Genomic DNA, 16725 nt, shown 5'->3' on the forward strand with positions numbered 1-16725 from the left:
GCAATGACGAAGGATAACCCTGGAACAACCAAAAAGAAGAGGGGGGGGGTAAATGGCGTGGACGTGTCACACTTCACCTCTTATTGACACCAAGCAGGATGTGAAGAGGCACAATGGAGCTGCGGGGAAAAGGAAGTCCCGATAACATACACGACACAGACAAAAGTATTGGGACATCTCCCCCCCCAACAGGACGGGGAAATGGACCAACGAGTGGTGCCGAGTTAGCAGCAAAAAGTTGTCACAGGGGCATTTTTACCACTGTGTTACATGGCCTTTCCTTTTAACAACACTCAGTAAAGGTTTGGGAACTGAGGAGACACATTTTTGATGCTTTTCAGGTGGAATTATTTCCCATTCTTGCTTGATGTACAGCTTAAGTTGTTCAACAGTCTCCGTTGTGGTATTTTAGGCTTCATAATGCGCCACACATTTTCAATGGGAGACAGGTCTGGACTACAGGCAGGCCAGCCTAGTACCCGCACTCTTTAACTATGAAGCCATGTTGATGTAACACGTGGCTTGGCATTGTCTTGCTGAAATAAGCAGGGGCGTCCATGATAACGTTGCTTGGATGGCAACATATGTTGCTCCAAAACCTGTATGTACCTTTCAGCATTTATGGCGCCTTCACAGTTATTATAGCTGCTCACTTTGCACCTAGAACAATCCTGATGGTTCTTTTCCTCTTTATTCCGTAGGACACAATGTCCGCAGTTTCCAAAAAACAATTTGAAATGTGGACTCGTCAGACCACAGAACACTTTTACACTTTGCATCAGTCCATCTTAGATGAGCTCGGGGACCAGCGAAGCCGGCGGCGTTTCTGGGTGTTGTTGATAAATGGCTTTCGCTTTGCATAGTAGAGTTTTAACTTGCACTTACAGATGTAGCGACCAACTGTAGTTACTGACAGTGGTTTTCTGAAGAGTTCCTGAGCAGATGTGGTGATATCCTTTACACACTGATGTCGCTTTTTAATATCTTTTACACACTGATGTCGCTTTTTGAAGCAGTACCACCTGAGGGATCGAAGGTCAAGGGCTTGCCGCTTACATGCAGTGATTTCTCCAGATTCTCGGAACCTTTTGATGATATTACGAACCGTAGATGGTGAAATCCCTAAATTCCTTGCAATAGCTGTTTGAGAAATGTTGTTCTTAAACTGTTGGACAATTTTCTCACACATTTGTTCACAAAGTCATCTGTGGTCAGACCACAGAACACTTTTCCACTTTGCATCAGTCCATCTTAGATGAGCTCGGGCCCAGCGAAGCCGGCGGCGTTTCTGGGTGTTGTTGATAAATGGCTTTGGCTTTGCATAGTAGAGTTTCAACTTGCACTTTACAGATGTAGCGACCAACTGTAGTTACTGACAGTGGTTTTCTGAAGTGTTCCCGAGCCCATGTGGTGATATCCTTTACACACTGATGTCGCTTTTTGATGCAGCACCGCCTGAGGGATCCAAGGTCACGGGCATTCAATGTTACCCGCAGTGATTTCTCCAGATTCTCTGAACCTTTTGATGATATTACGGAGTGTAGATGGTGAAATCCCTAAATTCCTTGCAAATGCTTGTTGAGAAATGTTGTTCTTGAACTGTTTGCACGCGCATTTGTTGACAAAGTGGTGACCCTCGCTCCATCCTTGTTTGTGAATGACTGAGCATTCCATTGAAGCTGCTTTTATACCTAATTATGGCACTCACCTGTTCCCAATTAGCCCGTTCACCTGTGGGATGTTCCAAATAAGTGTTTGATGAGCATTCCTCAACTTTCTCAGTCTCTTTTGCCACTTGTGCCAGCTTCTTTGAAACATGTTGCAGGCATCAAATTCCAAATGAGCGAATATTTGCAAAAAATAACAAAGTTTTCCAGTGTGAACATTAAATATCTTGTCTTTGCAGTCTATTCAATTGAATATAGGTTTATCTCGATATTTTGCCTTAGCCTTGAATGAACACTTGATGCATATAATCACAGCAGTATGATGATTCTATGTGTTTTGATTGATTGATTGAGACTTTTATTAGTAGGTTGCACAGTGAAGTACATATTCCGTACAATTGACCACTAAATGGTAACACCACAATAAGTTTATCAACTTGTTTAAGTCGGGGTCCACTTAAATTGATTCATGATACAGATATATACTATCAGATATATACTATCATCATAATACAGTCATCACACAAGATAATCACATTGAATTATATACATTATTTATAATCCAGGGTGTGGAGGGGGGCGCCGGATGTAAGTGTCAAAAAGACAGCCAAATATGAGAATAAATCTAAAGTTAAAATATAGGGTAGAAATGCACCCATTTGCAGGAAATGTAGTCTTGATTTTCAAAATGTTCTTTCAAGGCTTGCATGTCTACATTAAAACATTCTTCTTCATACTGCATTAATATATGCTACTTTTAAACTTTCATGCAGAGAAGGAAATCACAACTAAAAAAATCACACATTTTTTCATACGGTGTTGATGTGGAATTTTTTTGCCTCGGCATTTTGATGGTGTGGACGTGTGGCACCGAATGGAGATAAGCGTCTCGACAGACGTCACAATATTTGAACAATGATGACGAAAACTGTTTTCTCTGTCGTGTCCGTGTGTCGAAAATTGTTATGCGCTTATTTTTTTATTTGATTTTGTGCGTGGCATAGATTTGCTATGCGCAGAGGACGCTTAAACAGTGCGCAATTGCACAGGCGAGCACCTTAGAGGGAGCGTTGCTCGCACGGCTGCGCTAGCATCACAGCTAACGTTAGCCACGCTGCTACCTCTCTGCTCGGGGAGGACGTATACGTATGTGACGTATGTCGTGACAGTATGTGACGTATGACGTGACAGTATGTGACGTGTGTAAGAGGGTGCGCTCGCTGTCTGTGAGAGGGAGACACAGAAAAGAGTGAGAAGAGCCTGTCGTGTAATGCCAGCAGCTAAAAGCAACTGCGTGAGAATTGTGGATGTGTTGAAGGTGTGCTGGAAAATGCGGAACGGAAATTACGGAGCAGCAGAAAAGTGGAATGTATTATTTAAATCAGTGCGTAGGAAAACACGGACCGGAGTTTTTTTTAAACTGGATCTGGATCGGCATTTTCCCATACCTTGCCGATACGCAATTTTTGATCCGATCCAAATATCGGATCGGGACATCCCTAACTGAGAGCGGCCCGTTCTTTCACAAATGTTTGTAGAAACAGTCTCCATGCCTAAGTGCTGGATTTTATACACCTGTGGACGGGCCAAGTGATTAGGACACCTGATTCTCATCATTTGAATGGGTGGCCAAATACTTTTGGCAATATAGTGTATGTGGAGACAGCCATCTTTGAAGGTGCTGATCCAAATTGGAGCTCTTGAACCTTGGCTGAGGTCTTGTGGTATAATAAGTATGGCGGTACGTACCCCGGGGGCAAGTTGGCCGAGTGGTCTAGTGAGCGGGCCCATCAGCAGCAGAGGTACGGTGGTCCCATAGCCTTGATGTCCGGCCTTGGGAGAGACGCTTCCTGTAAAAAAAAAAAAAAAAAAAAAACAGCGTGAGAAGTAGAACACATGACCTCAACTCAACATGGGCCATGACTTTTAAACACATGCGACACATTGGGAGAAAAAAAATGTTGAAGACAAATCTGTTTCACCGGACACTTCATTAGGTACAGCTAAAACGAAAAGTTGCATCATTCTCAATTTCAGCAAAAAGTCAGAAACGTGCAGTTTTAATCTAAGGCAGAGGTCGGCAACCCAAAATGTTGAAAGAGCCATATTGGACCAAAAATACAAAAACAAATCTGTCTGGAGCCGCAAAAAATTAAAAGCCATATTACATACGGATAGTGTGTCATGAGATATAAATTGAATTAAGAGGACTTAAAGGAAACTAAATGAGCTCAAATGAGGCATAATGATGCAATATGTACATATAGCTAGCCTAAATAGCATGTTAGCATCGATTAGCTTGCAGTCATGCAGTGACCAAATATGTCTGATTAGCAGAGGTGTGGACTCGAGTCACATGACTTGGACTCGAGTCAGACTCGAGTCATGAATTTGATGACTTTAGACTCGACTTGACAAAATGTAAAAAGACTTGCAACTCGACTTAGACTTTAACATCAATGACTTGTGACTTCACTTGGACTTGAGCCTTTTGAATTGACATGACTTGACATGACTTGCTACTTTCCCCAAAACCCAAAGATGAAAAAGTTATTCGGGAGCGCTCCGTATTTTTCATCGTGTACTTGTCTATCAGCGTTGCGTGTGTCAGCTGGTGTGGTCTCAGTACAACAGCCAATCAAATTAGATCTACTTTGTTTTCATCACACAGCATTCATCCAATCAAATTGCAGGACAACCAAGGAAGAAGACATGTCCAAACCACACGCCAGTGAACAAAAAATGATACCTAAAATAATTTTGTTTGGGTATAAAAATTACGAGGTGGTCAACACAAAACGGTTTGCAGTATGCAACACATGCGGTTCGAAAATGACTGATGGAGAGGCAACAACTTCCAACTTCGTCCGGCATTTGAAGTTGCACAAAGAACGGTAAGTTTTGAATGTAAGATAACGTTTATTGGCTAAGTAACGTGACTTTTATTTGCTGTGTAGTTAAATCAGTGAGGCTGTAAACTCACTGCTAACGTTATAACGTTATTGCAAACACGGGAATCTGTTGCAGTTCACTACCTTATTCATACTTTTTGTTCAGTGATTTTTTTTTAAGCAGGGTTACGTTAGTCAATATATCACACGTAACGTTAGACGGCAGTCAGCAGCACCGCGTATTTTAGCCACCTAAAAAAAGACAAAAATAGTAAAATAAAGGTCAGTTAAAATGTATACTATATTATGAATATGTGTACCGTTTTAGCTAGCTTTCTGACATACTGTTGGTTGTTTACCTCAGTGGTCCCCAACCACCGGGCCACGGCCCGGTACTGGTCCGTGGATCGATTGGTATCGGGCCGCACAAGAAATAATTTTTTTTTTTTCTTTTTTTAATTAAATCAACATAAAAAACACAAGATACACTTACAAGTAGTGCACCAACCCAAAACAACTCTCTCCCCCCTTTTGTTCTGGGCATTGAACATGAAGACTCTTCCTTCATTGTTCCGAGTGGCCATGAGAGTCTTGGCAGTGCCTGCCTCCAGTGCTCCAGTGGAGCGAGTTTTCAGCCATGGTGGCATCATACTACGCCCCCATCGTGCACAAATGACTGACAGACTCTTGGCTAATTTGGTCTTTTGCAAATGCAATGCAGCATAGGGCCCTGACATAAAAAGTACAACTTTTTTGTTATGTTCACGTATATGTCATGTTTTTTCAATGTTAACACTTTTGTACAAATAAGTACATTTGCACTTTATTTTTCAATGTGTTTGTTCTGTAAAGGAATGAGTTAATGTTTAAAATGACTGGTTAATAGTGCTATTATAAAGTGCAATGTCAGCACAATTTTCTTTCCTGCAATTTAAAATGCACTTGTTTTAATAAATAAATACAGCGTTTGAAAAGCATACACAATCTGTGTTAATATATTAGTCTGTGGTTAAAAGGACTTGAAAGGACTCGAAACTCAAAATGCAGGACTTAGGACTTGACTTGAGACTTTCCAGTCTTGACTTTGGACTTGACTCGGGGCTTGCCTGTCTTGACTCGGGACTTGACTCGGACTTGAGGGCAAAGACTTGAGACTTACTTGTGACTCGCAAAACAATGACTTGGTCCCACCTCTGCTGATTAGCACTCCACACAAGTCAATAACATCAACAAAACTCACCTTTCATGCACAACGTTAAAAGTTTGGTGGACAAAATGAGAGAGAAAAAGAAGTGGCATAAAACACGTCCTAGAAAGTCGGAGACAGTTATACATGTAAACAAACTACGGTGAGTTCAAGGACCGCCAAAATTAGTAGGACAAAACGGCGCTCGCCAAATACTCGAATCAGAGAAGCATGTTTAATATAAACAGTGTGCTTTGTAACAATTAGGGAGGTTTGTGTCATGTTTGTCCTCCTACAGAAACCATATTAAAACAAAAAATTGATTTTTTTTTTTCCCCCTCATCTTTTTCCATTTTTCATACATTTTTTAAAAAGCTCCAGAGAGCCACTAGGGCGGCGCTAAAGAGCCGCATGCCCCCTGATAGACCTGATCTAAGGAATGTTTGGCTTCATCTTTTTTTTTTTTTTTAGAAGCGCACACATTGTCGACATCATACTTTTTATTCAAGTTTAGACTTTTGTCTTTCAGGAGTAATTAACTTCTTTTTACACTTGCACAGAAGCAGGAATGTTAAAATAAGAGAGTTGCATATGCTACACTGCAAAAACTGAAATCCAAGCAAGATTAAATATCTCAAATAAGGGTCTGATAAGAGAATTCTTCTCACTAAGCAGATTTTATGTTAAGAGTGTTTTACAAACCCCGTTTCCATATGAGTTGGGAAATTGTGTTGGATGTAAATATAAACGGAATACAATGACTTGCAAAAACCCATATTCAATTGAATGCACTACAAAGACAAGATATTTGATGTTCAAACTCAAACTTTATTTTTTGTTTGCAAATAATAATGAACTTAGAATTTCATGGCTGCAACACGTGCCAAAGTAGTTGGGAAAGGGCATGTTCACCACTGTGTTACATGGCCTTTCCTTTTAACAACACCCAGTAAACGTTTGGGAACTGAGGAGACACATTTTTGAAGCTTCTCAGGTGGAATTCTTTCCAATTCTTGCTTGATGTACAGCTTAAGTTGTTCAACAGTCTCCGTTGTGGTATTTTAGGCTTCATAATGCGCCACACATTTTCAATGGGAGACAGGTCTGGACTACAGGCAGGCCAGTCTAGTACCCGCACTCTTTTACTATGAAGCCACGCTGTTTGTAACACGTGGCTTGGCATTGTCTTGCTGAAATAAGCAGGGGCGTCCATGATAACGTTGCTTGGATGGCAACATATGTTGCTACAAAACCTGTTCGTACCTTCACAGATGTGTAAAGTTACCCATGTCTTGGGCACTAATACACCCCCATACCATCACACATGCTGACTTTTACACTTTGCGCCTAGAACAATCCGGATGGTTCGGAGGACACGACATCCACAGTTTCCAAAAACAATTTGAAATGTGGACTCGTCAGACCACAGAACACTTTTCCACTTTGTATCAGTCCATTTTAGATGAGCTCGGGCCCAGCGAATCCGGCGGCGTTTCTGGGTGTTGTTGATAAATGGCTTTCGTTTTGCATAGTAGAGTTTTAACTTGCACTTACAGATGTAGCGACGAACTGCAGTTACTGACAGTGGTTTTCTGAAGTGTTCCTGAGCCCATGTGGTGATCTCCTTTACACACTAATGTCGGTTTTTGATGAGGGACGTGCAGTGATTTCTCCAGATTCTCTGAACCTTTTTGATGATATTACGAAACGCAGATGGTGAAATCCCTAAATTCCTTGCAATAGCTCGTTGAGACATGTTGTTCTGAAACTGTTCGACAATTTTCTCACGCATTCGTTGACAAAGTGGTGACCCTCGCCCCGTCCTTGTTTGTGAACGACTGAGCATTCCACGGAAGCTGCTTTTATACCCAATCATGGCACCCACCTGTTCCCAATTACCCTGTTCACCTGTGGGATGTTCCAAATAAGTGTTTGATGAGCATTCCTCAACTTTCTCAGTCTTTTTTGCCACTTGTGCCAGCTTTTTTGAAACACGTCGCAGGCATCAAATTCCCGAATGAGCTAATATTTGCAAAAAATAACAAAGTTTACCTGTTAAAATGTTAAATATCTTGTCTTTGCAGTCTACTCAATTGAATATAGGTTTAAAAATATTTGCAAATCATTGTATTCTGTTTTTATTTACCATTTACACAACGTTGTGGATCGGTGGAGGGAATACTTCGAAGACCTCCTCAATCCCACCAACACGTCTTCCTATGAGGAAGCAGTGCCTGGGGAATCTGTGGTGGGCTCTTCTATTTCTGGGGCTGAGGTTGCTGAGGTAGTTAAAAAGCTCCTCGGTGGCAAGGCCCCGGGGGTGGATGAGATCCGCCCGGAGTTCCTTAAGGCTCTGGATGCTGTAGGGCTGTCTTGGTTGACAAGACTCTGCAGCATCGCGTGGACATCGGGGGCGGTACCTCTGGATTGGCAGACCGGGGTGGTGGTTCCTCTCTTTAAAAAGGGGAACCGGAGGGTGTGTTCTAACTATCGTGGGATCACACTCCTCAGCCTTCCCGGTAAGGTCTATTCAGGTGTACTGGAGAGGAGGCTACGCCGGATAGTCGAACCTCGGATTCAGGAGGAACAGTGTGGTTTTCGTCCTGGTCGTGGAACTGTGGACCAGCTCTATACTCTCGGCAGGGTCCTTGAGGGTGCATGGGAGTTTGCCCAACCAGTCTACATGTGCTTTGTGGATTTGGAGAAGGCATTCGACCGTGTCCCTCGGGAAGTCCTGTGGGGAGTGCTCAGAGAGTATGGGGTATCGGACTGTCTGATTGTGGCGGTCCGCTCCCTGTATGATCAGTGTCAGAGCTTGGTTCGCATTGCCGGCAGTAAGTCGGACACGTTTCCGGTGAGGGTTGGACTCCGCCAAGGCTGCCCTTTGTCACCGATTCTGTTCATAACTTTTATGGACAGAATTTCTAGGCGCAGTCAAGGCGTTGAGGGGATCCGGTTTGGTGGCTGCAGGATTAGGTCTCTGCTTTTTGCAGATGATGTGGTCCTGATGGCTTCATCTGGCCAGGATCTTCAGCTCTCACTGGATCGGTTCGCAGCTGAGTGTGAAGCGACTGGGATGAGAATCAGCACCTCCAAGTCCGAGTCCATGGTTCTCGCCCGGAAAAGGGTGGAGTGTCATCTCCGGGTTGGGGAGGAGATCTTGCCCCAAGTGGAGGAGTTCAAGTACCTCGGAGTCTTGTTCACGAGTGAGGGAAGAGTGGATCGTGAGATCGACAGGCGGATCGGTGCGGCGTCTTCAGTAATGCGGACGCTGTATCGATCCGTTGTGGTGAAGAAGGAGCTGAGCCGGAAGGCAAAGCTCTCAATTTACTGGTCAATCTACGTTCCCATCCTCACCTATGGTCATGAGCTTTGGGTTATGACCGAAAGGACAAGATCACGGGTACAAGCGGCCCAAATGAGTTTCCTCCGCCGGGTGGCGGGGCTCTCCCTTAGAGATAGGGTGAGAAGCTCTGTCATCCGGGGGGAGCTTAAAGTAAAGCCGCTGCTCCTCCACATCGAGAGGAGCCAGATGAGGTGGTTCGGGCATCTGGTCAGGATGCCACCCGAGCGCCTCCCTAAGGAGGTGTTTAGGGCATGTCCGACCGGTAGGAGGCCACGAGGAAGACCCAGGACACGTTGGGAAGACTATGTCTCCCGGCTGGCCTGGGAACGCCTCGGGGTCCCACAGGAAGAGCTGGACGAAGTGGCTGGGGAGAGGGAAGTCTGGGCTTCCCTGCTTAGGCTGCTGCCCCCGCGACCCGACCTCGGATAAGCGGAAGAAGATGGATGGATGGATGGATGGACAACGTGCCAACGTCACTGGTTTTGGGTTTTGTAGTATCGACGGTGCCTTTAAAAGTACTGAATTCAGTACCCGTGACATTCTTGAAATAGGAGCCTGATAATCTCGTTACTATCACAGTTAAAATAGGGCAAAGTTACAGGAGAATTATTCAAATAAGCTGTGAAGATGGTCTCTTTTAGCATGTATGGCATACATACAGTATGTACGGCATACATACAGTACGTATCGCCAGCATACGATGAAACGTATTTAAACAAATGGAATGCGGGGAATCGTATCCCCTTTTCTCTCGCTAACAACCGAGGCGGTCGCGCTCCCGGCGAAGCCTGGCGAAGGTTCCAAAGCCAAAGAGGAAAATGAGCAAAGGGGGTTAGGGGGGCGTTGAAGGTTCCACAACTAAGCCGCCCCACGTTTCATGCCACGGCCTGTTTGCTAAATCCCCCAGGATGCAAGCGTTGGAGCATCCGTGGGAATGTGTGGGGTACACCTAGAGTTCAGTGTTTTTCAACCACTGTGCCGCGGCACACTAGTGTGCCGTGGGAGATTGTTTAATTTCACCTATTTGGGTTAAAAATATATTTTGAAAACCATTAATTATATTCTGCAAATGATGTGTTGTTGTTGAGTGTCGGTGCTGTCTAGAGCTCGGCAGAGTAACCGTGTAATACTCTTCCATATCAGCCGGTAGCTAATTGCTTTGTAGATGTCGGAAACAGCGGGAGGCAGGGTGCAGGTAAAAAGGTGTCTAATGCTTAAACCATAAATAAACAAAAGGTGAGTACTCCTAAGAAAAGGCATTGAAGCTTAGGGAAGGCTATGCAGAACAAAACTAAGACTGAACTGGCTACAAAGTAAACAAAAACAGAATGCTGGACGACAGCAAAGACTTACTGTGGAGCAAAATAAATAATATTATTTCTCTCATTCACGTAAGAGACTAGACGTATATGATTTCTAGGGATTTAGCGATTAGGAGTGACAAATTGTTTGGTAATTGTATAGCATGTTCTATATGTTATAGTTATTTGAATGACTCTTGCCATAATATGTTACGTTAACATACCAGTTGGTTATTTATGCCTCATATAACGTACACTTATTCAGCCTGTTGTTCACTATTCTTTATTTATTTTAAATTGCCTTTCAAATGTCTATTCTTGGTGTTGGCTTTTATCAAATACATTCCCCAAAAAAATGCGACTTATACTCCAGTGCGACTTATACTCGTAAAAATACGGTACTCCTAAGAAAAGGCATTGAAGCTTAGGGAAGGCTATGCAGAACGATACTAAGACTGAACTGGCTACAAAGTAAACAAACACAGAATGCTGGATGACAGCAAAGACTTACTGTGGAGCAAAGACGCCGTCCACAATGTACATCCGAACATGACATGACAATCAACAATGTACCCACTGAGAAGGATTAAAACAACTGCGTGCAGGTAAAAAGGTATCTAATGCTTAAACCAAAAATAAACAAAAGGTGAGTACGGTATTTTTCGGACTATAAGTCGCAGTTTTTAAGTCGCACCTGCCGAAAATGCATAATAAAGAAGGAAAAAAACAGATATAAGTCGCACCGGAGCCCGGCCAAACTATGAAAAAAACCGCGACTTATAGTCCGAAAAATACGGTAATTGCTTTGTAGATGTGGGAAACAGCGGGAGGCAGTGTGCAGGTAAAATGCTGATGCTAACGAGAGCGAGACATTTGTTCCAAAGAAAAGAAAAGTGTTGTCAGTAGTTTGGTTTTTCGGCTGCAGGCGTGGAGCAAATGACGGCACGCTGCAAAGTTTTTTTTTTTTTTAAAAAGCCAGCAGAACCACAAACTTATTCCAGCATTTGAAACGGAAAATTCCAGTCGAGCATGAGAAATGGAACTCTTTTTTTTTTAAAAAACGTTGTTTATTGGATTTATTTAAAAAAAAAAGTAGTCTAGAAATACAATTAAACACGTGTTAAAAATTAAATTATTAAAATTATATATAAAATGTACCCCGCCTTCTGCCCGAATGCGGCTGAGAGAGGCTCCAGCATCCCCCACGACCCCAAAAGGGACAAGCGGTAGTAAATGGATGGATGGATAAAAATAATAAACTCGGAAAAAAAAAAACATATGTCAGTCAATAACACTACATTTTCATGTTTTTTATTAAAAAGTTGAAGTTTGCACATTATAAATCTCAATGTAGAAATGACTTATTTGCATGCAACGTGCAATGCTACATTTTTGTTAAAAATAAGTATTTTATTTCAACTTTATTGCTCAAACTTTTATAAAACGCTTTTCATACATTACAATAAATGCAGCGCAAAGTGCTTTACAGCAGTGTTTTTCAACCACTGTGCCGCGGCACACTAGTGTACCGTGAGATACAGTCTGGTGTGCCGTGGGAGATGATCTAATTTCACCTATTTGGGTTAAAAATATTTTTTTGCAAACCAGTAATTATAATCCACAAATAATGTGTTGTTGTTGAGTGTCTGTACTGTCTGGAGATCGGCAGACTTACCACGTTATACTCTTCCATATTAGTAGGTGGCAGCAGGTAGCATACCTGCCAACTTTTGAAATCAGAAAAACCTAGTAGCCAGGGTCCAAGGGCCGCAGGCCCCGGTAGGTCCAGGACAAAGTCCTGGTGGGGGGTTCCTTCGCCCCCCGACGCAAAATGATTAATAGCATTCAGACAGGTTAAAATGTTGCTAAAACCATCACTTTTCTATCAGTCACAGTGACTTTTCAAAACAAAAATATTACAGCAAAAATCATATGGGTTGATTGACATGTTTATTCTGTAAGCTAACTTCAATAGTTTGAAATTATTTTGACAGTTAATGCCAGTTATCCTGTCAACCTTTCACAAGACTTCAATTTGTTAATTGAAAGTATAAACAGTATAAACACTTTTTACAGTAAACAAATGGTAAAACAGTACTAAACAATTCCATTAAAAAAAAAATTGGTGTCATTATTAACTTTCTGTCCAAGCTTGTATAATCTACTGCCTTGTTCAATTGTAAAAAATATTCTGTGCCTAAAATTCACATTTCTATCACAATTATCATACTGTAAACATGGTAAGCTGACTTCATTAAAATTAATAGTCCTGTCAATAGCATGGAATTACAATTCAAATGTAGTTTTTTTGTAAGCCTTTCAAAAGAATTCAAAATATGAAAAATGAATGAAAATTAATTGAAGCCATCAGACACTTGAAAAGTGGCACATCACATCTCTAATGTAATCATTTGAACTTTTCAACAGAAATAGCACTGCAAAAATATTAAGGACATACTTCTGTATTTTGGTAGTTATGCTGTCAACATTTAACAAGATTTCTTCAACTTGGACTTGAAAGCATAAATAGTATAAACACTTTTAACAGTATAACAGTACTAAACAATTCCAATAGATAACATTGGTGTCATTACCTTTTTGTTTGCTCAATTATTGCCTCTGTAAATAAAACTTCGGCATTTATCACATCCAAAGAATCTGTTTTGGCGCCGAAAAACGTTGAAAGTTTTCCACTTGTATCGCTAGCAACGGCATTAGACTTGTGTTTTTTTGTCCCAACGTGGTCTTTTACATCGCTAATTCCTCCGTGTCCGATCGAAAAATCTTGTCTGCACAAGGTGCAATTCGCGTAGTTTTCACCCTTTTTGGAACGGATAATTATTCCCGGATAGGCTTTTGAATATTCTTCACGGAATGACTGCAGTTTTCTTTTCGGTTTAAGACTGGTGTTGTACCGAAATATGTTACCCATCGGAATTTGTAACTCCAGGGGGCGATGTTCCCATGGCGTTTGTTTGATGGTTAAACGGCAAGCCCAAAGAGGAGGAGAAGAAGAACGCTTGCGTAAATGGCGTAAACTATCCTTAATGCTGAAACGTCAGTTGTCAGAATTTCAGCATTAATAAATTACACATATTCTGGAAATCAATGACTTGCTTTCATTATAGTATGAGTCCATTGTATCAGCTGTTGATTCTCTCTCACACACATACATTTTCCGGATTAAAAGCTATCATGGAACGAAACGTCAGTTGTCAGAATTTCAGCATTAATAAATTACACATATTCTGGAAATCAATGACTTACTTTCATTATAGTATGAGTCCATTGTTATTATTAATGCTGAAATTCTGACAACTGACGTTTCAGCATTAAGGATAGTTTACGCCATTTACGCAAGCGTTCTTCTTCTCCTCCTCTTTGGGCTTGCCGTTTAACCATCAAACAAACGTCATGGGAACATCGCCCCCTGGAGTTACAAATTCCGATGGGTAACAGATTTCGGTACAACAACTCGTATGCGATTTTTCTCCGGCTGATTCCATGATCGTTCGCTCGTTTGGAAACAATGGCCTCGTGCTTGGCAGCGGTGCTATAAATAGCCTTGCGCATGGCATTCGGAATGGCTCAATAGGAAGTTACGGGAAGCAGTGTCGATTGTCATTGTTGTTACGCGATTTCGTGAATAAAACTTTTTTTAAAATATTTTTTTTTAATTAATGAAAAACCGTATTTTTTATCACTGCAACCGTAACCCGGAATAGGTTGATGAAAACCGTACTAATTACGGGAAAACCGGAGTAGTTGGCAGGTATGAGGTAGCTAATTGCTTTGTAGATGTCGGAAACAGCGGGAGGCAGGGTGCAGGTAAAAAGGTATCTAATGCTTAACCCAAAAATAAACAGAAGGTGAGTGCCCCTAAGAAAAGGCATTGAAGCTTAGGGAAGGCTATGCAGAACCAAACTAAAACTCAACTGGCTTCAAAGTAAACAAAAACCGAATGCTGGACGACAGCAAAGACTTACTGCGGAGCAAAGACGGCGTCCACAATGTACATCCGAACATGACAATCAACAATGTCCCCCACAAAGAAGGATAAAAACAACTGAAATATTCTTGATTGCTAAAACAAAGTCGAATGGGGAAATATCGCTCAAAGGAAGACATGAAACTGCTACAGGAAAATACCAAAAAAAGAGAAAAAGCCACCAAAATAGGAGCGCAAGACAAGAACTAAAACACTACACACAGGAAAACAGCAAAAAAACTCCAAATAAGTCAGGGTGTGATGTGGCAGGTGGTGACAGTGCACCTACTTTGAGACAAGAGCTATAGTGATGCATGCTTGGTTATGCTTTAAAGTCATATCCAACGACTTTTTACTGTCAACTGAGTTTCGTTTTTTAATGATTTCTGCTGGTGGTGTGCCTCCGCATTTTTTCAACGCAAAAAATGTGCCTTGGCTCAAAAAAGGTTGAAAAACCCTGCCCTAGTACACTGATGTATACATTGTTTACTCTGCTGGTGATGTATTCATTTACAAACTGGCATGTTTTGAAATAAAATGATTCTGTAGCCATGACTACGTTCTACTCCATGGACTTGAGTGCACATTCATCCTTCAAACAAGCGCATTAAAAAACCGGAACATTTCTTCAACAAAGGCGTGCGGGCTAATAAAAAGACGGAGCAATAAAAGGAAAAGACATGAAAGAGACGTCCCTTGAAATCCACTTGGAACTTCCTCATTCTCGATTGCGTTAATGGGATCCGAGCGGACGCCGTGGAGCGGAACGCACCTCCAGTCATGTTATTCGGCTCGAAAATGTGCCGGCAAAGTCAGGTGAAGTTTCGGTTGGTGTTTTGCTTTTTATTTGGCTTTTCCCTCCCCCCGGAAAAAGAGCAGCCTCAACAAGGCTTGTTAAAGTGAAGGATGAATGAAAGAACACAAATAATAAAACTAAACTCAAAACTCCACAGTGCGCCGAATGGGCGGAATAATTTTGGTTGTGCTTACCGACCTCGAAGCTATTTTATCTGGTACAAGGTGTAATGATAAGTGTGACCAGTAGATGGCAGTCACACATAAGAGATAGGTGTAGACTGCAACATGATGGCAGTCACACATAAGAGATAGGTGTAGACTGCAACATGATGGCAGTCACACATAAGAGATACGTGTAGACTGCAATATGATGGCAGTCACACATAAGAGATATGGGTAGACTGCACTATGATGGCAGTCACACATAAGAAATACGTGTAGACTGCAATATGATGGCAGTCCCACATAAGAGGTATGAGCAGACTGCAATATGATGGCAGTCCCACATAAGAGAAACGTGTAGACTGCAATATGATGGCAGTCCCACATAAGAGATACGTGTAGACTGCAATATGATGGCAGTCACACATAAGAGATACATGTAGACTGCAATATGATGGCAGTCCCACATAAGAGGTATGAGCAGACTGCAATATGAGGGCAGTCCCACATAAGAGATGCGTGTAGTGTAGACTGCAATATGATGGCAGTCCCACATAAGAGAAACGTGTAGGCTGCAATATGATGGCAGTCACACATAAGAGATATATGTAGGCTGCAATATGATGGCAGTCACACATAAAAGATACATATAGACTGCAATATGATGGCAGTCCCACATAAGAGGTATGAGCAGACTGCAATATGATGGCAGTCCCACATAAGAGATATGTGTAGGCTGCAATATGATGGCAGTCACACATAAAAGATACATGTAGACTGCAATAAGATGGCAGTCCCACATAAGAGGTATGAGCAGACTGCAATATGATGGCAGTCCCACATAAGAGAAACGTGTAGACTGCAATATGATGGCAGTCACACATAAGAGATATATGTAGCCTGCAATATGATGGCAGTCACACATAAAATATACATATAGACTGCAATATGATGGCAGTCACACATAAGAGATACGTGTAGACTGCAACATGATGGCAGTCACACAAGAGATATGTGTAGACTGCAGTATGATGGCAGTCACACATAAGAGATACGTGTAGACTGCAGTATGATGGCAGTCACACTTAAGAGATACGTGTAGACTGCAGTATGATGGCAGTCACACTTAAGAGATACGTGTAGACTGCAGTATGATGGCAGTCACACATAAGAGGTACGTGTAGACTGCAGTATGATGGCAGTCACACTTAAGAGATACGTGTAGACTGCAGTATGATGGCAGTCACACATAAGAGATACGTGTAGACTGCAATATGATGGCAGTCACACATAGGAGATACGCGTAGACTGCAATATGATGGCAGTCACACATAAAAAATACGTGTAGACTGCAGTATGATGGCAGTCACACATAAGAGATACGTG

The 16725-nt window shown here is 42.0% G+C and overlaps 1 protein-coding gene across 1 annotated transcript in view; it reads right to left on the minus strand.

Annotated features, from left to right (window-relative positions):
- The window catches only part of LOC133611266 (disintegrin and metalloproteinase domain-containing protein 12-like), a 212974-nt gene that overhangs the window by 173788 nt on the left and 22461 nt on the right, over positions 1-16725 (minus strand). The window contains exons 2-3 of the mRNA XM_061967965.1: positions 3417-3517; positions 1-19 (exon numbers count right to left, since the gene is read on the minus strand). The exon at positions 1-19 is cut by the window's left edge and continues 55 nt beyond it. Coding sequence (XP_061823949.1) covers positions 1-19; positions 3417-3517 — 120 coding nt within the window. The remainder of the gene's footprint in view (positions 20-3416; positions 3518-16725) is intronic.

Source organism: Nerophis lumbriciformis, linkage group LG02 (assembly GCF_033978685.3).
Source record: "Nerophis lumbriciformis linkage group LG02, RoL_Nlum_v2.1, whole genome shotgun sequence".
NCBI classification, from domain to species: Eukaryota; Metazoa; Chordata; class Actinopteri; order Syngnathiformes; family Syngnathidae; genus Nerophis; species Nerophis lumbriciformis.